Source organism: Bos javanicus, chromosome 10, assembly GCF_032452875.1.
Source record: "Bos javanicus breed banteng chromosome 10, ARS-OSU_banteng_1.0, whole genome shotgun sequence".
In the NCBI taxonomy this organism is placed as follows: domain Eukaryota; kingdom Metazoa; phylum Chordata; class Mammalia; order Artiodactyla; family Bovidae; genus Bos; species Bos javanicus.
Window position 1 is genome coordinate 52,345,589 of NC_083877.1, and position 26,015 is coordinate 52,371,603.

The 26,015-nt window shown below is 44.8% G+C and overlaps 1 protein-coding gene across 2 annotated transcripts in view; it reads right to left on the reverse strand.

The window, feature by feature from the left end:
• Window positions 1–26,015, reverse strand: part of CGNL1 (cingulin like 1) — a 169,572-nt gene that overhangs the window by 31,541 nt on the left and 112,016 nt on the right. For both annotated transcript variants that reach the window (XM_061431170.1, XM_061431171.1), the window contains one exon: window positions 522–728. In XM_061431170.1, the coding sequence (XP_061287154.1) occupies window positions 522–728 (207 nt within the window). The remainder of the gene's footprint in view (window positions 1–521; window positions 729–26,015) is intronic.

Consider the following 26,015-nt stretch of genomic DNA (forward strand, 5'->3'; position numbering starts at 1 on the left):
TCTCTGTTTATTGTCAGCTGCCATTTCTCGCAGCTATTAGTGCGTGTCTCTTGCTAACGGTCTCCCACTGCTAGAGATCTGGAAAACCAGATAACTGGTTTGGTAAAACTTGTGTGACCTCAAAAACCATCAACCAACTGCTAAAAAAAGAAAAAACAGTCACGAGTGAGAGTGGGCCTGATGGTAGGGTTAAGATGCCCTTTTCGGGTGTCTGGAGGCCTCGGCTCAGTGCGAAAAGGCTGAGCACACCTGATGTCTGGGCGAACCAGGACCCCTGTGCCTGCACCTGAGCTCCCCATGCCAACTCCATCAGACTTGTTCCAGGCATCTTCAAAAGCCATCTCCCATTTGTACCACGCATAGAGGAACAAAAGCAATGGTTTACAGACAGGCAGTCACAGCCACCTTGACTCTTCCTACTTGATTATGATAATAAATCCCTTTCAGCTTCTTAAGTCACTCACACAGGAAAGGAGGATCTGTGGCTGCAAAGCCCAAGTTGGGGGCCCAGAAAGCCTCACCTCGCACTTCTTGAGAGTCTCCTTTGCTTTGGCCTCGTCATCTTGAAGGTCAGCAAGCTGCCTCTGCAGCCTAGCCACAGTGCGCTCCAGCTCTTCCACACTTCCCCGCAGCTTCTCATTCTCCTCCTGCAGAGCCTTTACGCGCATCTCTGCCCCCACCTGGGTTTGCTCTGCGGTACTGCTCCGACTGGCCAGGACCTCGACGTTCTGGTAAAGACATGGAACAGGTGAGCATGGGAGCCACAGTCAAGGCCCAGCCCCCAGCTTCAAGGATGGCTGACATTTCTTAAAACCCACTACGTTCCGGGCACCATGCTAAGCCAGGGATCAGCATCCTACAGCCTACAGGTCCAGCCTACCACCTGTTATTGAAACTAAAGTGTCAAGACTTCCCTGGTGGTCCAGTGGTTAAGACTCTATGGTTCTAATGCAGGGGATGCGGGTTCGATGCCTGGTTGGGGAACTAAGATTCTACATGCGACAGAGCAACTAACTAAGCCCATGCTGCAACTGCTGAGCATGTGCCCTCTGGAGCCAGAGCACTGCAACCTGAGAAAGCTCGTGCACTGCAACAAAGATCCTGCATGCTACAACTAAGAACCAATGCAGCCAAATACACAAATAAAATTTTAAAATAAAGCAAGCATTACTGGAACTCTGCAACATCCATTTGGGGACATACTATCTATGGCCACTTTTGTGGTATAACAGCTGTGTCAGGACTTGGGGCCACAGTTTAAAATATTTATTATCTAGCTGTTTACAGAAAAGTTTTGCCGAACCATGCCAGTGTCCTTGACGTGAAATTTCAACCTTTCAACAACTCTAGGAGGTGGTTACTATTCTCTCTTTCTTGGCTTCACTGGTCTTCGTTGTGTGCGGGCTTTCTCTAGTTGTGGCAAGTGGGGGCTACTTTCTAGGTGGGCTGAGCAGGCTTCTCATTGCAGTGGCTTCTGTTGTGCAGAGCACAGACTCTAGAGAATGTGGGCTTCAGAAATTTGGGCTTATGGGCTTAGCTGCCCCACAGCATGTGGAATCTTCCCAGACCAGAGGTCAAACCCATGTCTCCTGCATTAGCAGGCAGATTCTTAACCAACGGACCACCAGGAAAGCCCACGTGGTTATTACTCTTCTTAAAGACAAAGAAACTGGCACTTGGGTAGACTGAGGAACTTGTCGAAGTTCATGTAGGAGGAAATGTATTCAAGCAGAACAAATCCAGAACCTAGTCTTATAACCACCAATGAGTTCGCTTTCCTGATTCCTAATCATGTACAGCTCTTGATAAAGGGCAATTTCTGCTTGTAAGTTTTTTTTAATGTCTAACATAAAATGGAAATTAAAATATGCTTAAATTATGATATAGTTCCTTGTGCAAACTCTAGGTAGTCTCATCTGAAAATGAGAATGTGCAGCACACAATCCATAACTGAAAGGAATGGCAACAATTACAGAATGATTACTGTTAATTTCAGATATCACATGGGCTTTTATTTTTTGGCTCAGCATCTTAAAAGTCATACATCCTGGAGTGTGAAGTCAAGTGGGCCTTAGAAAGCATTACTATGAACAAAGCTAGTGGAGATGATGGAATTCCAGCTGAGCTATTTCAAATCCTAAAAGATAACGCTGTTAAAGTGCTACACTCAACATGTCAGCAAATTTGGGACACTCAACGTTGGTCACAAGACTGGAGAAGGCCAATTTTCATTCCTATCCCAAAGAAGGGCAGTGCCAAAGAATGTTCAAACTACTGGACAATTGTGCTCATTTCGCATGCTAGTAAGGTTATGTTCAAAATCCTTCAAGTTAGGCTTCAACAGGACATGAATCGAGACCCTGTTGATGTACATGCTGGGTTTAGAAAAGGCAGAGGAACCAGAGATTAAATTGCCAACATTCACTGAATCACAGAAAAGGCAAGGGAATTCCAGAAAAGTATCTACTTCCATTTCATTGACTACACTGAAGCCTTTAACTGTGTGGATCACAGCAAACTGTGGAGACTTCTTCAAGAGATGGGAATACCAGATCACCTTACCTGCCTCTTGAAAAACCTGTATGCAGGTCAAGAAGCAACAGTTAGATTCAGACATGGAACAACAGACTGATTCAAAATTGGGAAAGGAGAATGAGAAGGCTATACACTGTCGCCCCGGTTATTTAACTTCTATGCAGAGTATACTATGTGAAATGCCAAGCTGGATGACTCACAAGCTGGAATCAAGACTGCCAGGAGAAATATCAACAACCTCAGACATGCAGACGATATTACTCTAATGGCAGAAAGTGAAGAGGAACTAAAGAGCCTCTTGATAAGGGTGAAAGAGGAGAGTGAAAGGGCTGGCTTGAAACTCAACATTAAAAAAAACAACTGAGGTCATGACACCCACTCCCATCACTTCATGGCAAACAAAAGGGAAAAAGTAGAAGCAGTGACAGATTTCATTTTCTTGGTCTCCAAAATCACTGCAGACAGTTACTGAAGCCATGCAATTAAAAAATGCTTGCTCCTAGGAAAGAAAGCTATGACAAACCTAGATAGCTTAATAAAAAGCAGAGACATCACTTTGCCACAAAGGTCCATATAGTCAAAGCTATGGTCTTCCAGTAGTCATGTATGGATGTGAGAGTTGAACCATAAAGAAGACTGGGCAATGAAGAATCGATGCTTTCAAATTGTGGTGCTGGAGAAGACTCTTAAGAGTCCCTTGGACTGCAAGGAGATCAAACCAGTCAATCTTAAAGAAAATCAACCCTGAATTACTCACTGGAAGAACTGATGCTGAAGCTGTGTTCCAATACTTTGGCCACTTGATGCAAAGAGCTGACACATTGGAAGAGACCCTGATGCTGGGAAAGACTGAGGGCAAGAGGAGAAGGGAGCGACAGTTGGATGGTATCACTGACTCAATGGACATGAGTTTGAGCAAACTCTGGGAGATAGTGAAGGACAGGAAGTGCTGCAGTTCATGGGGTTGCAAAGAGCTGGACAAGACTTAGCCATTGAACAGCAACAGCCCTAACTTTCCCATCAAGAGATAAGAGACTACAAAGATACAGTTAGCAAGTGGTGCTCGCGTAAGGATAAACGTGTAGTTCAATGGCATAAAACTAAGAGTCTAAAAATCAACCCGTCCACTGATTCTCAACAAGCCAAGCCAAATGCAAAAGAATGAAGTTAAGATCCCTTCCTTACACCACACATAAAAATTAACTCAAAATGGATCATATACCTAAATGTAAGATCTAAAACTATAAATCTCTTCTAAAACAACACTGGAGTAAATATCATGAGTTTGAATTATGTAAGGCTTCTAAGATACAATACCAAAACACAAGTAATAAAAAAAAACAAAGAAAATAGATAAATCAGATCTTATCAAAATCAAAACCTTTCATGGTAGTAACAAGAAGGTGAAAAGATAATCCACAATAAGAGAAAAAACATTTACAAATCATATATCTGATAAACAACTCATATTTAAAATCCATAAAGAAATCTTCAATTCAATAAAAAGACAACCCAATTTTTTTAATGACCAAAGGATCTGAACAGACATCTTTCAAAGACTCTCTATATATATCTATTCCATATATATATATATGAAAGAAAAAATGAAAGTTAGTCACACAGTCATGTCCAACTCTGCAATCCTATAGACTGTAGTCTGCCTGTCTCCTCTGTCCATGGAATTCTCTAGGCAATAATACTGGAGTGGGTTGCCATTTCCTTCTTCATGGGGTCTTCCCAACTTGAGGATAGAACCTTTTCCCCGTTTAAGAAAAGAAATGTATTTTTAAATGCTTAGTGGGAAGGCATAGACTGAGTTCTGGTTTACTGATATAACTCTGAAGAGAACTTCAATTTGCTAGCATAAATTTTCACTCCACTCTCAAGCTTCTAAACAGTTCCTGAAGTCCAAAAGTACATGAGAAGATCCTCAATATCATTAGTTTTTAGGGAAATGCAAATCAAAACCATAATGAGTCACTTCACACCCACTAGGATGGCAATAATCAAAGTGTCAGATAATAGGGACTTCCCTGGTGGTCTAGTGGTTAAGACTCTCTGCTTCCAATGCAGAGGGTGGGAATTCAATGCCTAGTTGGGGAACTAAGATCCTACATGTCATACTCTGAGGCTAAAAATAAATAAAATTGTGTTTTGTTTTGTTTTTTAAATATAATAGCTAATGGTAGGGAGGATAAAGAGAAATCAGAACCCTATGATGGTGCTGAGAATGCAAAATGGTGTGGCCACTTTGGAAAACAGTTTCAAAAAATGCTCAAAATTTTAAAGGGTTATCATAAAGTGAATTCGCTCAGTCGTGTCCGACTCTTTGCAACCCCATGGACTGTAGCCCACCAGGCTCCTTCATCCATGGAATTTTCTAGGCAAGAGTACTGGAGTGGGTTGCCATTTCCTTCTCCAGGGGATCTTCTTGACCCGGGGATCGAACCCTGGTCTCTCGCATTGCAGGCAGACGCTTTACCGTCTGAGCCACCAGGGAATCCAACAATTATACTCATATATATATATATATATATATATATATATATATATATATATACCTAAGAGAAATGAAAACATATGGCCACATAAAAACTTGTGCAAAAACTCCAGAATAGTATTGTTCATTGTAGCCAAAATGTGGAAAGAACCTAAATATTCCTCAACTGGTGACCGTGACTATGTGTGTTCACTCAATCACGGCCAACTTTTTGCAACCCCATGGACTATATAAGCCCATCAGGCTCCTCTGTCTATGGAATTTTCCAGGCAAGAATATTGGATAGGGTTGCTTCTCCACGGGATTTTCCTGACCCAGGATCGAACCCATGTCTCTTGAGTCTCCTACATTGGGAGGCAGTTCTTTACCAGCTGAGCCATGGTCTGTCCATATGATGGAATACTATTTGGTCCTAAAAAAGGAATAAAGTACTTATACATACTACAATATGGATGGAATTTGAAAACATTATGCTAAGTCAAAGAAGTCATTCATAAAAGGCCACATATTAACATTTATATAAAATGTCCATTATAGGCAATTACATAGAGATGGAAAAATAAATTAGTGGTTGCCTAGGCCTACAAGGAGGTCCAGCCAGTCCATTCTGAAGGAGATCAGCCCTGGGATTTCTTTGGAAGGAATGATGCTAAAGCTGAAACTCCAGTACTTTGGCCATGTCATGTGAAGAGTTGACTCACTGGAAAAGACTCTGATGCTTGGAGGGATTGAGGGCAGGAGGAGAAGGGGACGACAGAGGATGAGATGGCTGGATGGCATCACCGACTCGATGGACCTGAGTCTGAGTGAACTCCGGGAGTTGGTGATGGACAAGGAGGCCTGGCACGCTGCGATTCATGGGGTCACAGAGTCGGACACGACTGAGCGACTGAACTGAACTGAGGCCTGAGAGAAATAAGAAGACTGGGAGATAACACCTAAAGGGTATAGGATTTGGAATTAAAATATATACACTATATAAAACAAATAACCAGTAGGGACATACTATACAACACAGGTAACTATACGAAATATTTTTAACAACCTATAATGGAAAAGAATATAAAATAGAATATAACTGAATCACTGTGCTGTACACCTGAAACTAACACAACGTTGTAAAAACACTAATTCAACAAACATTTTTAAGTCATGACATGGTGCATAGGAAGTTAAATACTGTATAGCATATGATTCCATATACTATTTAAAAATAATATATATATCACACACACATATATATATATATAGTTTGTTTTTTTAAAGCATAGGGTTTTGTTTTGGGGTGATGAAAATGTTCTAAAATTATAGTGATGATTGTAGAACTCTGTAAACATGCTAAAACCCACTGGTTTTGCAGTTTAAATAGTCAAATTGTATGCTAAGTGTCTCAATACAGCTGATTTTCAAAAAGAGGAAAAACAGGATGAAGGAAACCTAGAGGCTGAGTCAGACAGAGGGGATGCAGGATCTGAGGTCTGCTGAGGTATCAGTGAGAACAAGAGACTAAAGATCTTTGCCTCAATTTTCTGGTAAAGGCAAGAACACGGACATGGGCAGTCAGTGATCTTCCATTCCCTCAGAAATCTCAGGAAGAGAAAGGATACTGAAAACCAGACCTGGTTTAAGCTGGATTGGGGCATATCTGGCACCCTGACACGCTAGATAAAGGACCCTATGCTGTACTTTGATGTTTAGATTTCGGCCTTTCCTCTGTTTGAAAGCTGCGGGACACATCCTGAGTCCATTCATCCATCTTGGGAGGATGGACCAGGCAGGTTATCACTCGGCATCTGGCGGCAGGGTCTGCCCCAATCCCAACTCTCACGTTCACAGGCTGAGTGTGACTCTACAGGAGCATGTATGTGTTGAGGTGCTTTGTCCTGTTCTGACCATTTGTAAAATGATAATGTGTTTTGCTTTACATCTCCGTAGTGTGACAAACCAATTATGTATACAAATAAATTTAACTTACACCTCCCTTGGCAAGACTTTTCACAGCCGCTCCCCTGTTCCTGCCCCCACCCTACCACCACACCGCCAGTCCACGATTTCATATAAAGTCCACAGGATAAGACTGCTTTTCCTGAAACCAAACCTAATTCACTTATAGCAGTGCTGGAATCTGAAAGAATAAAAATCATATCCCTTTATTCAAGGCAAGTCCTACATGCAAGTTCTTCTCCATGATTTCCCAGCAAAGAGATTCCAAAAGCTCCTCTAACTCTGGGAACTCTCATCTATGCAGATCTTTTCCAAACACTTTAGTCTGGATCTCACGACTGTGTCAGAGGAGGAGAACTCTCCCAGGACCTGAGTCAGTAAAGATCTACTTTGACAGGTCACTGGGGACAAACAATGCTGACCTCACTGGATTAACTAATTGCCAATACTTTGTTTCTGTGATTCTTTGAACTTAAGTGTCGGATGTCACAGCAAAAGCAGGGAGGATGTTCCATCGTGTGCGTGCGCTCAGTTGTGTCTGACCCTTTTGCAATCCCATAGATTGTAGTCCACCAAGTCTCCTCTGTCCACAGAATTTTCCAGACAAGAATACTGGAGTAGGTTGCCATTTCCTCCTCCAAGGGATGTTCCCAAACCAGGGATTGAACTCACATCTCTTGCACACAGTTCATAACGATTCATTTAGCTACATCATATGCTCTATGTAATATCTATTTGTAAAAAAGATCACATGGATTTGTCTTTTAATATCTTACCCATTATTCATTCTGACAAGCTGTAAGAAATAGTTAACAAATATTAATTCTAATTCCACTCCAAAAGGTTGGAAACACGACACTAGGTCATCACCACAAAGGCAAAAATAGCAGATGTTCTCTTGTTTTTCAAGGTTGGACCATTCCTTAAAACTGCCTGGGAGCATTTCTTCACCTATCAGGCGGCCAAGGTCAAAAGGTCGGAGAACGCAGTGTGTGGTGGTGTAAGGAGCAGGCTCCCTCATCCACAGCTGCTGGGGCTAGAAACTGGGATGAGCTCCTGGAGGGTGACTCAGCAGCATCCATCAGGAATATAACGTACCTTTGATTTGACCCAGCAACTTCTCTTCTAGCACTTACCCTACAGGTGTGTAAAATGACATATAAACAGGATTATCAATAGCAGCACTATAATACTGACAGATTGAAAATAACTAAATGCCAATCAATCAGGCATTTGTTATATAAGTTACACCAGCTCAATAATATTCTGTGCAGGTGGGGGAAAAAAAAGGTGGCGGGGTGGGGGGAGGAAATAAGATTACACGAGGAAAATACAATACACAGACTCGTATGTGTGGTGTGCTTCCGGCTGTATAAAGACTCCTGAGAGTCCCTTGGACTGCAAGAAGATCAAACCAGCCAACTCTAAGGAAATCAATCCTGAATATTCATTGGAAGGACAGATGTTAAAGATGAAGCTCCAGTACTCTGGCCACCTGATGTGAAGAGCCAACTCACTGGAAAAGACCCTGATGCTGAGAAAGATTGAGGGCAGGAAAGGGGGCAATGGAGGATGAGATGGTTGGATGGCATCACCAACTCAATGGACATGAGTTAATGGACATGGACACATGGATACTGACAAACTCTGAGAGACAGTGAAAGACAGGGAAGCCTGGTGAGATGCAGTTCATGGGGTCACAAGAAGTCAGCCACGACTTAGCTACTGAACAAAAAAAATAAATAAGGGGTAAATATGTATTTACTGGGTTACACAAGAAACTGGTGACTCTGGCTAGCTGTAAAGAAGGGAACTGGGGCTACGAAAAAAGGCAGAGAGACGTAACCCATTGCAAACCCTCTCATAACTTTTAAATTGTGAACTATGGAAATTCAAGAAATACTTTTAAATGTTTAAATAAATATAATTTTTGTTGAAAAGACTAACAATGGCCATAGGCACTTGGAGGACAAGCACCTTCGCAGTCCAGTTCTCACCTCCTCCGGCCTCTAGAAAACCCTCTCCCAGCAAATTCTCAGATACCTCCAGCCCATGAAAGATTGCGGAGCAGGAGCCGGGGAGCAGCTGTACAAACAGAGCAGAGTGCCAACTCTCCCACGCTGGTTTACATAGTTAAGAAATTCCTTTTCACCACATATAGCTGGGAGAGTGGAAAAGGCCCACATGGCCCAGGACTTGCACTTACATGACTGCTTCTCCAAATTTTCCACCCCAGCAACCCCAGGGCAGAGAAGTCCAACCTGGGGTGATGAGAGACACCTGAGGGATGCAGAGAACTGTGTCTAAGGTGTGGGTTTCTCCATCCAAAATGCACGGGCAGTATGCAATCGACACTGTGACTTTCATTCTACTCCATGTCTCTTTATATTGAGACACTGTGTTCTCGGTGTTCCAGGAAGACAGGCCACTTCTCGCCTGTAGCCGTGGCAAGCACTCTCCCCACCCAGCACACATACACATATCTCAGTCTGAATAACACAGACATAAATCACCTCAAGAATGCAATGCTCAGTTTTAACTCTAAAAATGTGCATCTAGGAGTGTACAAGATGGAGCTGCGGTTTCGGCAGTGAGTCGACCAGATTAGACTCAAATCCAGGCTGTCTCTCTTCCTGGGCCCTTTTACTGGGTCTGGCCTCCTAGAGGCTTAGTTTCCTCATTTGTAAAAGAGGGAAGAGGTTACCTACCTACACTATTGTAAGTAGCTAGTAAAACTAAGCAATGGCTCCTGTGGCTGCCAAGATGCAAACCAAGCCAACAAAACCCACATTTATTTCTCACAAGGTCAGGACTTCGTCCAGCTGATCTACTGTGGTTCTAAATCAAACCCGGCTTCAGACTATAACTTGCCCATTTTAACTAGCTCAATATCATGCCTATAGATTTCTCAAAAGAGAGAAACGAGATCTTTTAACAGTCTTTCCTTTGCAACAGTATTGCACAAATTACATGACCCCTTATTTTAAGGGCAAGTCAGGTTTCTTGGTTGGCTAATTCATTAAAAATTTAGCCCCATTTCCCAATCAAGGATGCTCTGGCAAACTGATGGCAACTAAGAAAATTCTTCCAAACAGACAAACAGCATGTTTCAACGTGCAACTCAGCAAATTCAGCTGAATTTCCACTACTTCTAAAATAGTTGACTTTTAACCATACGCTCTAATTACTGATTTAAAAGGGGGGTGGTGGTGGTTGGAGGAGGAATATATAATTGTTATCATACACACACACACACACACACACAAACAGGAAAGCCGTGGTCTTTGCCTGGGACCACCATTCACTGCAAATAATGACTTGCATAGAAGCTGGCACATTTTCACGTGTTAACGCACACATTTAGAAACGTTCACATTGTCACCTAGGGCCAGGGGAAGCTTTTATCCATGACGAGCACAAAACTCCCCAACAGCACCACAAATAGCCACGTCTGGGTGTTTTTCCTGACCCAAAGGTGCTGATGCACTGCAGAAGTACACACCAGACACCCGGGACAGGCCCGCTCCTGGTGGATAAAAAGTAATTGGGTAAGGCAAGGCCCTCCTGACTTGTCCGAATACAGACCCAACACACGTGACATCAGATTTTACTAATTAACAAGGCCTCTTCCACAGCCAGTTTTTGTTTCTTTTCTGTTTTCCTTTTTTTGCTGAATGAGGGAAAACAGCTGAAGCGTGGAGGCTGCTAGTCCAGAGACTGGAACGCTGGCTCGTTGGTTCCACGTCACCAGCCACCCCCACAGTTCAGTGGGTGAGGCTGCAGGAGCTCAGCTGATGGGTCCTCGAGGTGTCCTTGAGTCCGGTCACCTGCTGGGAGGCCACCAGCATCCCACATCATGGCTGTGGACATCAGTTTCATGTCCACAATGAGGACCTGGGTCACAAATGATGAGTCCTTTTGTCATTCTGAATGTGTGGAGAACCAAGTCCCCTGTGTTATGGTGGCAGCTTCCCCCTGCCTGAGCAACAGTAAACTACTGAGGAAAAGAAATCGCATCTATTTTAATCATAAGCTGCTCATTTCATCTCTTTGCTTAGATATCTATGAATTTCACCGGCATGAGGCTTCTAAGCCAGGGCTTCTCCCATTTCAATAGTACAGGACTCACTTGGGGAATTCTTAAATGCTCCTTCTGACTCAGGAGGAATGCAGGCTGGGGCTCTGTATTTCTAACAAACTCTCAGGCGGTGCCAGTGAAGCTAGTCTGTGGGTCCCACTGTGAGGAGTGAGGTCCAGGCTGAGGAAACCTCAAGGCTCTCCAGCAGACATTCACAGCTCAGGTCCCCACATCCCTTATGCTTCCTGGAATGACTCCAGGGCCTGGCATGGGGTGTCAGGTAGCTTGGGTGCCACTGCAGGCGTGCAGTCAGCTTACACTGTGACCTACGCAAACCCTGAACTCAGTTCACATCCTTAAAGAAAACATACTAGGTAATACTTGCTCTAAACGGGTCAGAAACCACCACTCCCCAAAAAAGAGATATGAGAGCTTCAAAAAGCTGAGATCCCTGCATTAATATAAAGTGATGGGGATTTCCTTACTCTTTTTTGACTGCCTACTTACCATTTTTGGTGAAAGGACATGGAGCCATTGAAAAACACCATTTTTAAAACTCCTTCTCCAAGGGTTACCTCAGAGTTTCCAAAAATTCTCTCTCTATATTTCCCAAACGCCAATACCATTTTTCCCCAGCCTATCTGTACTTCAGAACTACAGATTCTGAACTACAGTTCAGAACTACAGAACTGGTCATACAGTTTCCTCGTTGATAAGCTCTGTTTGTGGTCCTAGTAGTTAGAATAGAGAAACAGGGCCCAAAATGGCAGAACAAAATGGTGATGGGAGAATGTACGCACACTCCTTTCCCTGACTGGACCCGAGTTCATACTTCATTCGCATGGCCTCTCACCTCTCACCCCCTCTCACCTCTCACTAAGCCTGAATAGTTGCGGGCTTATGCTTCATTTGTATAAGAGAAATCACGGACCAGAGTGAAGACCTCCAGTGGGAAAACATGCCCCCTCCCTCGACTGGTCTCAGGCTCACACATCGTGTGCTTGGAACACAACCAATTAAGCCCCAGAAACCACCAAAGAGGAAGTAACAAAAGACATAAAAAGGGAAACTGAGAAGGGTTGAGACCACTCCTATGGGGGCTGGTCTGCTCTCATCGCTTGAGAATGTACTGCCTGCTAAATAAACCCCGCCTGCTTGAGCTGTCCTGGTCTGTCATTTCAATTCTTTGCTACAATGAGATGAGAACCGAGGGAGAAAAACTGACCCAACAGTGGCAATGGAGTAGTATGTGAGGAAGATGGGAATAAACTCAGCAAAGGAAACCATAAAGGAGGAGAGACTACTCATTACCAAAACCCTAAATATTTTCAAGGAAGAGTTGATTCCAAAGCTGGAGTAGCAGAAGTAAGTATTCAGTTTCCTTTTATTAGATGATGGGGGTTCTGGGTTAGACTCAGCTAATAATTTACTATACGATGACTTCAGGCAAGTCATTTAATTTCCATCCATCTTCAGGCTCCTCCTCTGTGACACGAACTGGTCAGTCTAGGTAATTTCAGTGTCTCTGCGAGATCAAAAGTCTGGGATTCTAGAATGAACCAGAAGAAACTGGGCAGCATTAGGCAACCATTAAATGAAGAATTTCAGAGGTTTTACCCCTACAACTTAAATTTCAAATGCTGATGCTGTTTGCTTAACTCAGATGGTTTTTTATTTTTTTTAAACCAATGTCCTTGTCACGGTGTCTAGAGCTAAGGACAACATCTGAACACCAACTTCCTGCCGTGGAACTAAGCATTGCTCTCTCCACAGTCACCAAATTGCCAGAGCTCACTGAGCTGAAAAGTTATCATGCTTAATGAAGATTTTGTTTACATCCTATTTCTTTTGTTGTCCTGATGTGATTCTCCTGCTTACAAAGCCACCTAAAATAAACTCCCTTTTAATCATACTCAAATACCCAGTTTTTTTCTATAGTAACCTGGTGATTATATAGGCTAAAAGTACCACTGGTTTCTTCACAATGTCCTTGTGAAGTAAATCAATACATTTCCCTTTAAATGGTTAAGAAACCAGAAAGATTTACTCTCAGGGTGGCCTGCAATTCAGACAGAGGTTCAAGACAGAAACCGGGCTAATAAAATGTCCCATGCCTGCTCACAGAATCCATTTGACAAAGGTTATCATTTAAGCCACACAACAAACCTATATTCCTACTGGAGTAAAAATACCTAGGATAAAAATACTCTGCACACAAATAGGCCAAGTAATTTCTCCAAGAGACAACATGCTCAATAATAGTTCAGGCCTTGACACCAACATGAAACACTTATGACAGGCAGATCCACAGAGAAGGGAAATAGACTTGTAGTTACCAAGAGACAGGGAAGGAGGGAGTTTGGATGTAAGGGGCTTTGTCTGGGGGAGATGGACTTGTTTTGGACTTAAGACAGTGGTGATGGTTGCGCAACCAGTGAACTGTACACTTTAAAATGCTGAAAACCGTGAATTTTACATTATGTGAATGCTATCGCTAAAAACAAAACAAGAGGTCAGGCCTGGGGGCTGGCGACCTGATCTGGCCCTACTTGTTTCACTCTCAGTCCTGGTTTTCCCCATTGTGCTAATAATGAATGGAGACGTTATGCCAGGCGCGCAGCAGTGTTTCAGGCACACAGTAAAATGACGACAATTGATGACCACTACATATAAGGTCACGTAGACCAAAGCCACAAACCAGGATTGCACCCAGCCCTCTGACTCCTGTCTCTGATCTCTGCTACTTGCTACCAGCTTCTTCTGAGTGGGGGCAGCATCTTTAGGGGGAATCCCCATAGTCAGCAAGAGACGGGAAAAGGCAGATGTACCCCTGCCAGCCAGGGGCTTCAGCACCAGGAAAACCACATTGCAAGAGCTTCTCTGGGACTTCCCTGGTGGTCCAGTGGTTAAGAATTCACTTTCCAATGCAGGGGACATGGGTTCAGTCCCTGCCCTGGGAAGATCTGATATACCACAGGGCAACAAAGCTTATGTGCTGCAATTACTGAAGCCCGAGCAACCACAGCCCATGCTCCACAATAAGAGAAGCCATCGTCGTGAGAAAGCCACACACTGCAACTAGGGAACAGTCCCTGCTCGCCACAACGAGAGAAAGCCTGTGTGCCGCAATGATCTGCACACAGGCTTTAATGTGTATTTATGGCCAGCATGGCCATAAATAAAATTTGTAAAACAAAAAACCTTTTTTAAAAGAAGAGCTTCTCTGAAACTTAGGTTACAGATTTTTAATTATGCTTCAGCTATTTTTTTTGTTTTTTTTTTTTGGTACACCATTCCCTAAAAACCCTTACAAAAATTTCCCCAATGTCCTTGGTTCATCTTGGTGTCCAGGAGATTAAAACAGCCTCAGATCACAGCTGGTAAGACACCATCTCCCCCTCACCATGAGGGTCACAGTCAATGCTAATCTTGGGACCAGCACGTGAAAGTTCTGTTTATAGAACCCAACATTCCCCCCCAAGTGCCGTGAGCCCCTCACGGGGCCACCGGCTAGCAGAAGGGACTCCACCCCGACAAAGTCGTTAAGTCCAGAGCTCTGCATCACCAGGAAAATACTAGGAGGTGGGGTCAGGGAAAAAGCAGGGGTTAGACACCTGGATAGATTGACTTCATCACCCACAGACCAAACAGCTTCACAAATGGTTAACATCAGGTTGCTGTCAGGACACACCTCCAACAGGTTGAACAGGATTTCTGAAGATAGAAGATAAACAAGCAAGTTCTCCACGGCACTGCCCACTGGGGAGCTTTGGGGACCCCTCCAAGATAAACCAAGGCTCGATCTGGAAGCCAACAGGCCTTAATCAAGCCCACAGGTCTACGCAGTTTCCTTCTCAGAAATCTTATTTGGGAAAGCGGATCCTTCAATTTTCCCATAGTGGCTGCTGCCGTATTTCCATTAGTGCTGAAACAATCAACCCTAAGTGGTAGAAATCATTCCATTTAAAAAATTTAAAGAGAAATTCTGAGACCAAGAACTCTCAATCTGATGACCATTCTCCTTAGTGCCTCTTTGCACTCCAAATGAGACCAACTTTCACACAGAGAATTGTCAACTTTTTCCTTCCTCCCTCTGCCGCCATGGCTGCAGGAACAATGATAAAAGGGGCTGGAGAAAGAAAATCAGGACTGACCTCATGTTTGGAATGGAAGAGGCTGGACCAATACTATCAGCATGCTTTTGAGGCTGGTTCCCACCATCTCCAGGGTTAAGACATACAATAAGGGTGACCTTTATTTCCTCCTTCAAAGATGTAGTTGTTTCCTGTGACAGCTGAGCAGACTGGTCTCTCGCAAAGCCCATACATGGTCTCCAGCCCCTTCCCTACAGGCCAGTCTGCAGGGGTTAGCAGCTAGCTCTAACTGCCAGGCAAAGGGAACAGAGCCAGAAATACTGATAGCAATGTCCTAATCAAGGGGTGGTCACTTGGCCACTTTGTTTCTCAGAACTACAGTTCAGTTTTCTTTAAAAACAGGAGTGGTGTTACAGGTCCATTCACTGCATGGATAAAGAAAAATGAAAGAAGATTGTGCCGAGTGTCAGAACACTAGCCACTGTATGTACAACAAATGGTGTCCAGGAAGGAATTAATATGTGCCACCCAGAAGTTACAGAGCATGCACTGTTGGCTTCCTCCCAGGCACAAGCCCTGGAGGAGGCATGGTGACTCTTTGGCCTCCATCCCCTTGAACTAATTGTTTCCCAGCCATGGCTGCTGATAGGACTTTTACTCAGTCCCTCTGCTTCTGAATAAAAGAGTAAGTAAACATCACCTATCCTCTCAGAAGAGCCAGGAGAGACAGAGGGGAGGCATGAAGTCAAGCCCCATCAAAGACCTACCCCACGACTGCTTGAGGGCCATGTCCCATTGTTTGTGGGGTTTTTTTAAAGGCCATTTGGGGCACCTACCATTGAGGCCCCATAAATCACCATGGTGGGTACTCATTGTGCTTTGAGCCTCCAGGCCTCTGTACAATAGTGCTTGCCTGTCTTCCTGAAGTCTGATGTGGCCATACAACTAGCTCTGGCCAATGCAATGTGAGGGCAAGTAACAGGTCTCACATGCAGGCCACTTAGTGATTCACCACCCACTCCTCCCACTGCTGCACCCCAAAGAGACGGAGGGGCTGCAACAAGGAAACAGCATGGTTTCTAGCATCAGGTAGTCTTGGGTTCAAATCTTGACTCAGCCACCTACAAGCCACACACTCCGAGCCAGTCAGTTACCCTTTACTGAGCTTCACCTCCCTTGGAAACAGCAATCACATCACTCACCAAGCAGCAGCATGGGTGGGCGGTGGGGCTGGGGGAGCTGCCAGGAGTGAATGTGAAAAGTGAAGCACGTGGCCAGGCAGACAGAGGGCTCTAAAGAAACAGCAGTGACTGTAGTGACCCTCATCATTATCGTCACCCTGCTTCAGTCACTAACCAGCTGTGGAACTAGAGCCTCTGCTTCCCACTGTGCAAACAGGGATTAATGCTGTGTCCACTCTCAGGGTGGCTGCAAGCACCCGTGAGCATCCATGGGAGCCGCCACCGGGATGCAGGCACAAGGGGCAGCCACTCAGGAAGTGGGCTACCAGCCTCCCCCTACTCTAAGCCCTTTATCCTGCCTGTCCTCAGCGAGTCTTGAGCAGCAAGGGCTGGTGACACTGCACCCCACACAGGGCCCAGTCCTCGACTGGCCTTCCACCCTGGGCTCGAGGTTGTCCTCCACACCCCATCTGACCAGACGCCTGTCTCCCACCCCCCAGTCAAGGCACTGGCTGCAACTTCCTGGGCCACAAGCACTGCTCTGCAAGGGACTCTGGGGGACCTGGCACCCCAACCAGACCCCTGAGATAACCGCACCAGCCTGGATGATCCACCATTTGAGAGGCGCCCTTGGATATAATGTGCAGAGATCTAGCCTATCCCTGACTGACTCATTGGACATGAGTGTGAGCAAACTCCGAAAGACAGTGAAGGACAGGAAAGCCTGGTGTGCTGCACGCCATGGGCTCAAAAAGAGTTAGACACAACTTATGGCATCCATATGGCAGATGAAGTTTCCTTCTCTCTCTGGCCTACCAAAGTTTGTATTTCTCCAGGTAAGTTCAAAGAGACTTGGATATTCATTTGCTCATTTATATTTTACTTATTGAGTGGTAGGATGTCAGTGCTATTTGGGACACCAAGTTTCTCTGGTTCAAACCCTAATCTGAATTTCCAGTATACCACACTCCCGCCAATCTCTCCCCCCCCCCCCACCATATCGCTGATAGATAAGCAGACATCCAGCCTCTGCTTCCTGGGGCTGGAAACCCACTACCTCACAAAACAAGCCTTTCCGTCTTCTCCAGCTCCCAGCCATGGAAACATCTCCATCATGCTGAGCTGCTATTTGCATTTCTGCAATGTCACTGGGACCAACCCGGAAGGGCATGGTCCTTCCTCCAAATCTCAGCTTCTCAAACACTTAAAGCCCTCCTACCTCCTTACATCATCTTAGCTTGTCTTTTCTTCTTTAGGCTAAATTTTCAAAGGTTATTCTTCACCCACTGGGGTGCAGTACCAAGTACTCTTTGTAAATGTGGGGCCCAGAACCAAAACAATACTCCTGGAAGAGTCTTGCCAACTGTCGTCTTGATTTATTATGTGCCCCAGCTCCCGAGACAAAGTCTCCTAGTAAATAAAATAGAGCCTCACAGGGATGTGTCTGTATGGAGACCACAGAGGAAACCTGGTTCCTAAACTCAAAAGAAGAAAAAAAGAAAGCTTTGGCCACCTCAAGTTAGATATCCATTAGACCCTTCCCAGGACCTGCCCTGTGAGTGCTACTGCAGGGATCAAAGGAGACAGTATAGGGATCATGGCCAGGATCCTCCTGTTCCCATCCTTTCTTCAGCTGCCAGCTCCTTTCCACTTCTCCCCCTCTGCTGCCAGAGTATTCCCAACATCCCTCTGACTCTCACGCATTTCTCAGATAGCTCTAGGAGCTCACCCTGTTGCCTCAAGCCCATTCTCTTTGCTGCTAAGTTGGAGCTTAACTTCTCTGAGGAAAAAAAAGAAAGTCTTTTTCCTCCCACATTTCTCTTCCATCATAGCCCATCCCATTCCAGGGCTGCGCTTGGGGGACTAGACCCTATTTCCCACTGGCCCCGGGGAAGCTGCCGTTGCATCCCACAGGACAAGGCTCTTGGCCAGGCAGGCAGAACAACATCTACTGAGCACTCGCTCTATGCTGGGCACTATGCCCACCCCATGGGCATCTCAGCTAGTCTTAAGTTACCCCCCTCCCTCCTACTCTTCCCACAAGAAATGCTGTTTTTGTTTGTTTTTATACTTTTTTGACCTCACTGCACGGCATGTGGGATCTTAGCTCCCCAACCAGGGATTGAGCCCACACCCCTTGCATTGGAAATGCAGAGTCTTAACCACTGGACCACCAGGGAAGCCCCAGGTACTGTTAAATTCTTTGATTACAGGTGAGGAAACGGAGACACTAAGAGGTTAAGTAACTTGCTCCATTCTCAGGGCCAGTAAGCGGCAGGGCCAGGCACAATCCCAGACAACCTGACTTGAGAGCTCAGCAGACCAACCACCAGCCACCAAGCTCCTCACAGTCAGAACTTGCCTCTCCATTGGCCCTCCCTGCCCAGCCAGTGCTTGGCACACGGGACACTCACAATTCAACTTTATTGAATTAACTGGCTCTATGCGTTTTAAGTGTCCAAGTCTATTTGAATGGTTATCCAACGATAGCCACCCAATGCACACACTGCCCACAGCACATTTATTTGATATTATTTTATTGTCAACACACACCATTTCCAGTATCATGAGCCAGATCAACTTTTGTTATCTGGCCTGAGAACCTAACCTCAATTTAGAACAATGTCTCCATGAGAAAGTTCTATCAACTTCCAAACACCCTATCTAAAAATAAATTCTTAGCACCCTCCTTTCCTAAATTGAGTCCGCAATTAACAGGTTCCTTCATTAGGTGCTGTTTACCTTTGCATTGCTAAGTGGGCTGTCCTGCCTGAAGCCGGCCTCGCTTTGCTGCATCTTGGCCTCAGAAAAGATGCCTGAATTGCAAAGCGATGTGTGAATTGGACACTCACTTTTTTTTTTTTTTAAACAAAGGCCTATTTTCAATCCAAATTTTCACAAAATTCTAGTTCTCTGAAGGCAAAAGTTCTTACTTAACCCGATAAATGACTGTCCTAACGAATGAATTTTCAGTCCCCTGAGACAGCTGGAATTATTCAGCTTAGGGGAAACGTGACACATGCTCTAGCCACTCATTTTCCAGATGAGCAAACCAGGGTCTGGAGAGGTTAAATGACTTGTTCAAAGTCACACAGTGCAATCTCAGCTGTGGCGAGAACTTGACGGACTTAAATTTAACCACCTCATCAGACATTATCTGTTAACCCTAAGTAATGCCTCTCCTGTTCCCTGACAATAACAACACAATTCCAAACGCACACCTGCTCATCCGGCTCTGCTTGGGAACCCAAGGACTCCAGGGGACTCCTTGTGCTTATCTGGCCTCAGGAAAACACAGAAGAGACTCTCAGCTTTCTGCTGCTGACAGTGGCTGCCTGCCACGGGGAAAGGGTGTGAGGGAAAACAGCTTACATTTCCTTCTCGACCTGAAAGATGCGTTTCCCGTTCCTACTCTGACACCCAAGTCCAGAGCCTCATCTATTCCATTCTAGAAAGAGAGGATACCCAGTTCTAATACATACCTCACCACTTGATTATTCACATCAGGTCCTCCAGAACAATGTGGCCAAGGTGATACCTCCATCACAACCCATCTTAGCTCAGAGTCCAGAATGACGCCCAACATGTAACAACAAAATGAATTCAAACTCCTAGTCTGGCCTCCAAAACCTTTCTATACTGACTTCGATCTATGTATTCAATGTGCTTTTGTCCAAATCTTCAAACTTTGTGGCCAACGGTTCTCTTTTTATACTGTCAAGTTCATTCCCAATTACAGGCCTTTGTAGAGTATCCAGAACCCTCTGTGGAAAGTATCCTGCAAAAAAGAATTATATGACACAGCATTTCCCAGAAAGCATTCTATAAAACAAAAGAATTGTGGAAGATCTTTAAAAAATAATAATTTTGTGGTCATATAATTCTGAGAAATTCTTAAAGCCAAGTCTTGTCTTAGAGAGTCATAATCCACAATCAGCCTAAGCAGTAGAGGTTCTGAGAAGTCCTGTAACAGGAAAAGCCATTTAACTTTACCCCAAGAGTTCCTAATTTATCTCAGACCTAGCCTCCACTCTCCACCTCCGCTGCCACCACACCAGTCCAAGCTGCCAGCGTTCCTTCCTGGACAACAGCAGAAGCCTCCTCGCTTGTCTACCTCCTCCCCTCTTCCACCCTCTTCAATTCAGTCCGCACACACTAAGGCAGGAGGGAAGAGTCTAAATCCCAAATCAGGTCATGTCCACTCTTGCTGAAATATGTTGACGGCTTTTCCTGTGCTCTTGAGGCAAAGACAACAAACCTCTGACCCCTGTCCACAGGGCTAACGTGGTCTACCTACCTTCCCAACGCTATCACATCCCACGCTTCTCCTCACTCAACCCATCCTTCCACTGGCCTTTTCATGTTTCCTCCTATGCCTTCTTCCCGCACACCCCAGGGCCTTTGCACATCCGCCTGGAAGACTCTGCCTCTGACTCTCCACTTCATGAGCTCCTGCTCATGCCAATCACCACCTTCTCAAGGAAACAGTCCCTGACCTTCCAAGACTAGGTCAAATCCCAGTCCCCCTCTTGCATGAACCTTTGTATTTTGTACATGAACCTTTGTATTTTGTACATGAACTTTGCAAGTAATTTGTATTTACTCATATGACTTTTTCCTTTAAATCTTCTTCCACTAGACTAAAAACTTTCTGAAGGCAAGGGAACAAATGTCCAGTTTTGCTCACTAGCTTTAACAAGTAAATAATCAAATACACACACACAAACACCACTCAAACAATCAACCCAAAGTATGAGCAACCTATGCGAAAATGAAAAAAAGAAAGCATAATACAATATATTCCACAAAGGATATATAAACCAAGTGGTCTGGGAGAGGAGGCAAGGGAGCCTTAACTGGTGAGATGGGCAAAGCTGCCAAGTGCTGGGTGCCAAGAAGAGAAGGGAAGGGAAAGGCAGAGCAGAGAGAAAACACAGCACCTGCCAAGGTGCAGAAGCTCAGAAGGGCCAGTTGCTTCCGGGTAGATTCAGACCAACTCCCCCATGTGTGATCCTCAAGGGAGGGGAAAAGATCTTTTCAACTCTCCCCTCCAGCAGGAGAGGCAGTGCACTGGGGGCCCAGAAGGGTCTGCCAAGTGGGAAGGAGCGCCCCCTTGTGTATCACTTGTGTTCTCTGCATGGCGGTCATCCTCAGAGCCACCTTCCCCATGTGCAAGGGCAGCTGCCCAGCCCACACATTCAGTGCATCGTGGTCTTGACACTAAAGCCACTACATACAGATCCTGTGGGGTCTGCCCCTCTACCCAGCCTATACCCTAACCCTCTGCTCCTGCGGAACTACCCCATCACTGGAAACCACAGGCCTCTCATTAACCCCACTCTGCAGTTAGCCACAGAGTGTCCCCAATGACACTCCTAGGGAGGCTGAATAAGCAGCTGAGATGAAGACCGTGGAGTCACCCAGGACCCTTTTCTGGGGCTTTGACTTCGCTGGATCAAAGCTGAAGCAGGGGTATGTGTGTCTTTATTCCCCTCCCCATCTGCAAGAGGCAAACACACACCAGACCCAGACCCACACGCTTCTCCCAGAGTTTGTTTTAGCCAGAGGAATCCTGTCAGGTACCACCCGCCCCCCATCCCCCCAACCTAACCAGGCCTGTTCTTTGTTCCACAAAACAAACAACTAGTTCCTGCCGCCGGGGCCAACCAGGCGCACGCACACAGGAGCAAACAAAGAGGCCTCTTGCCCAAGACTTCCTTTCCTGTTGGCCTGACTGGTCACTAGTGCCCTTTGTTTGAAGTCGCCAGATGTGCCAGGCACCCTCAGGGACCTGCAGCAGCTAGGAATCTCACTCCCTGACCTTCTATTTCCACTGCCACCCTCCCGACACCCAACCCAGTAGGATAGGGGTAGGAGGTGCAGCTCTTCTGCAGCTCTGTTCTGATGGGTGCCCAAGATGGTCCTTCTGCCTAGCCCCTCACCCTTCTCTCCTTCCTGGCCTGAGACCATCACCCAGCCCGTCTCCACTGTGACAACTGTGCTGCCAACCATCGTGTTTCACCCCCACCTCAGCTCTGAGGCCCTGTCATTATCCCCATTTTACTGACATGAAAACTGAGGCTTAGACTCGCCTCAAATCACATGGCTGGGTCCAAACAGGGTCTATCCAGCTCCACAGCCCAGGGAGCCCACCTGTCTTACAGGTCTTGGTAATTCCTTCACAAGAGAGACCTGTTAGGCAGTGGAAGGCTGTACTCAACCCAATATCAAGTAAAGCATGAATCTCTACCTGGCCAGTAGACAAGTCTACTGATAATTAGAACAATTCTACTGGAAAGAGTCACATTTTGGTTTGAAGAGCCTACACAGAAGGTAACACGGTGGTTTGGGTTTGTTTTTATTTGACATACTTGTCGTCTTCATGAGCACATCCAGCTGCCCTTCACAAAAAACTTGCGATATTTTCCCTAGAAACACATATTTCCCTCCTCGTCTTTCACTCATTTATCTTATCTTCACTCCCCAGAGTTCACGAGGCTCCATTCCACAGTCACTCCTGGTTATCAGTTTTGTTTTTACAAGCAGCATTTATCTGGATTGCTAAGGCATTCTTGGCTTTTTAGAAATATGCTTTCATTTTTCTTGTCAACTAGTCACTTTATATGCTTCCAAAGTCATGCCTCCAAATGAACGTAACTGCCTTCTTCATATCTTCACCCTTCACTTGGCGTCAACCAAAGATACAATGAACTGGGACACTAATGCTTTATGAAAGTCAATCTACACCAAGAAAAATAATGCTAGCCCTCAGCCAAATCAAGTTATACTTTCCAAGACAATGTGGATTCGTTTAACACTTCTACTTGGTGTTTATAAGTAACTCCCCAAAGTTGTTTATAAACAATTTCATATACAAAACCCCCAAATGGGAGAGTGGCTATACCTCTATTCTCATAGACAAGCCAATAGCCCCTCGGGCTGATGTTTATTATCATCCTTTCCTCTCTCCTAGGTGGTGGTCCCAGGTCAAAAGAGCAAAATAAGGCTGCTTTTCAGAGTCACCATAGATAACAAATTAGAAATTCAGGTTTTATGATGCTTGATTTTAAAGAAACCCCCAGGTAACAGGCAGGAGGAATTCTTGTCATGGAAGGGAGGGAGGGCTTCTATTAAGACAGGTCAAAACATCCTTGAGGTCTGAGAAGTAGCAGAAGTTTCAGTCAATGCATCTTACCATCCACAAGGAAGCTGGTAATGAGGCCAACACAGGGAAGACTTGGAGCTGACTGAGAAAGCAAGAAGACAGACTTCCCTGATGGTCTGGTGGTTAAGACTCTGAGCTCCCAAAGCAGGGGGCAAATATTCGATTCCTGGTTGGGGTACTAAGATCCGCATACCGCACAAAGAGGCCAAAAAAAAGGAAACAAGAAGAATACTGATATAGTGCAAATCAATTGCTGACAGCTGATTTCAGGGGGTCACACAGGCGAGCTATTTCAGTAACCTCTAAGGAGAAACTTCCTGAAAAAACTACAGGAAAAGTCCAGGGTTCACTGACCCACAGGGTATCACCAAGTTACATGAACAGATCCTCTAGACTTCAAAGCCCCCAGAAATGTGAGGAAAAATAAAACAAGAGCCTGTCTTGGAGGAGTTTCAAGGTGATAAAAATTCTCTTCACAATTTCTGTCAAAAGGGCAACAAATCCCTAAGGGAAGAGCAAAGAGAAAGCTACTGAGTCCAGAGCAGAGGAGCTCCCTTCCAGCTCTACAGCGAGTTCTGCATAAGGAGCACATGGAGACATTTAGAGGGATGGCAGACTCGCCAGGGCCTGGGCTCACGCCCAGACACTCACAATTCCAGGAACACCCTTGGCCACAGTCTGCTGGGTGGGATACCAGCTGAATACTGTGCACTCTCACAAGCTGAAGGGGCTCGGGAATGAATAGAGAAAGACACACTGCAGTTGTTCTGGGGTGGAAAATGTACCATGCACCAGTTTGCAATCCGTCTAAAAGGAAGAACCAGGCCCACTTAGTCCCAGATGGAAAGAACAGAAAGTTCATGGGATTGGGTCCTTTCCCAAAATAAAAGCCATGCTTCCTAATGCTTTTGAATTTTCTATTTTTAATGGCCTGATCGTATAGGAGCAGTTTATTATAAGCCACTCACAAGGGAAGGGTGTTAAGTGCTGAAACCAGGTGCCAAGGGGAAAAAAGGACCAAGAGACAGGGTGGTGGCAGAGGTGGGCTCTTTCACACCCTGGATTTCAACAGAGCTGCAGCCGAGAGCTACAGATGAGGCAAGAAGACAGAGAATTCTCCATGTTTCCATCATCAGTAAAGCTTTCTGGCCTCCAATTCAGAACACAGGTCCTTCCCATTCCCTCCAGCTCACTTGCACACTATCCAGTTATCAAAAAACATAGGATGACTACGCCTTTAAAACGAGTCACCAGATGAGCTCATCATTATAGTAGGCTCATCTAATGAAACATTTTCAAAGGGCAAGACCACAGGCATATAAAAATGATAGTCTTTGGACCCCATGTTCTCTTGCCTTGTGAACCTGATTTTCTAAGTGATTTTCAGGCTGATACCCCCAATTAGTATTCTGGCATTTCTCTCTGGGTGATTACTATTTGTACTACTCTTCTGAGTACTGTGGGATACAACAGGGGCATATGACCTCGTCCACCACCTGCACACAATTAGGAGAGAGGCCTGGGTTTCTTGGGATGGAGATCATGTCTCATTTACCTTCTCACCTCCAGTACCTTGACCTATATACAACTGGAGCTCAATAAATACTTGCTGTTTGCCGAAAACCACTGAGTGGGGAAAGTTATCAAGTGCCTATTATAACCACAGCAGTTGAACTCTCTGAATCCACGAAATGGTAGTTTGGAGGATGCTAAAGTGTGACAGCATGTTACTCCAATGTTCATAGCAGCACTACTCACAATAGCTAAGAAATGGAAGCAACCTAATTATCCACTGACGGATGGATGGATGAAGACAATGTGGTACATATACACAACGGAATAACTATTCAGCCATAAAAAAAAAAAAAAAAAGCCATTTGCAGCAACATGGACGGACCCAGAGATGGCCATACTTAAGAAAGAGGAAGACAAATATCGTAAGATATAACTTATATGCAGAATCTAAAACATAACACAAACTGGTTTACAAAACAGAAACAGACACACAGACAGAAAACAAACTTATAGTTACCAAAAGGGTGTGTGAGAGGGATAAATTAGGAATTCTGGATGAGCAGATAGAAACTACTATATATAAAATATATAAACAACAAGGTCCTATTGTATTATATTCAGTATCTTCTAATAAATCATAATGGAAAAAAGAATATGAAACGGAATACATATAACTGAATTGCTTTGCTGTACTCCAGAAACACAACATTGTAACTCAACTATACTTCAATTAAAATTTTTTTTTTTTCAAATGAAGTCTGACAGTATGTTGACTTAATACACATGAGTGTATCTACGGACTTTAGGGTCATCTCTAATTCCTACTCAGCCTTGGATCCTGCATTCCAAACACATAAAAGAAGAAGAAAAAAGAGATGTCATTTATCTCTTTTCAGTTTAATCAAGTTGATTTTTAAACTGGTATTCCTCCCTGTTGAGGCCATTTTGAACTTCAGGTCTACCATTCAGCAGTGGGCTCTCTCTTCCTGCTGGGGGTCACCTA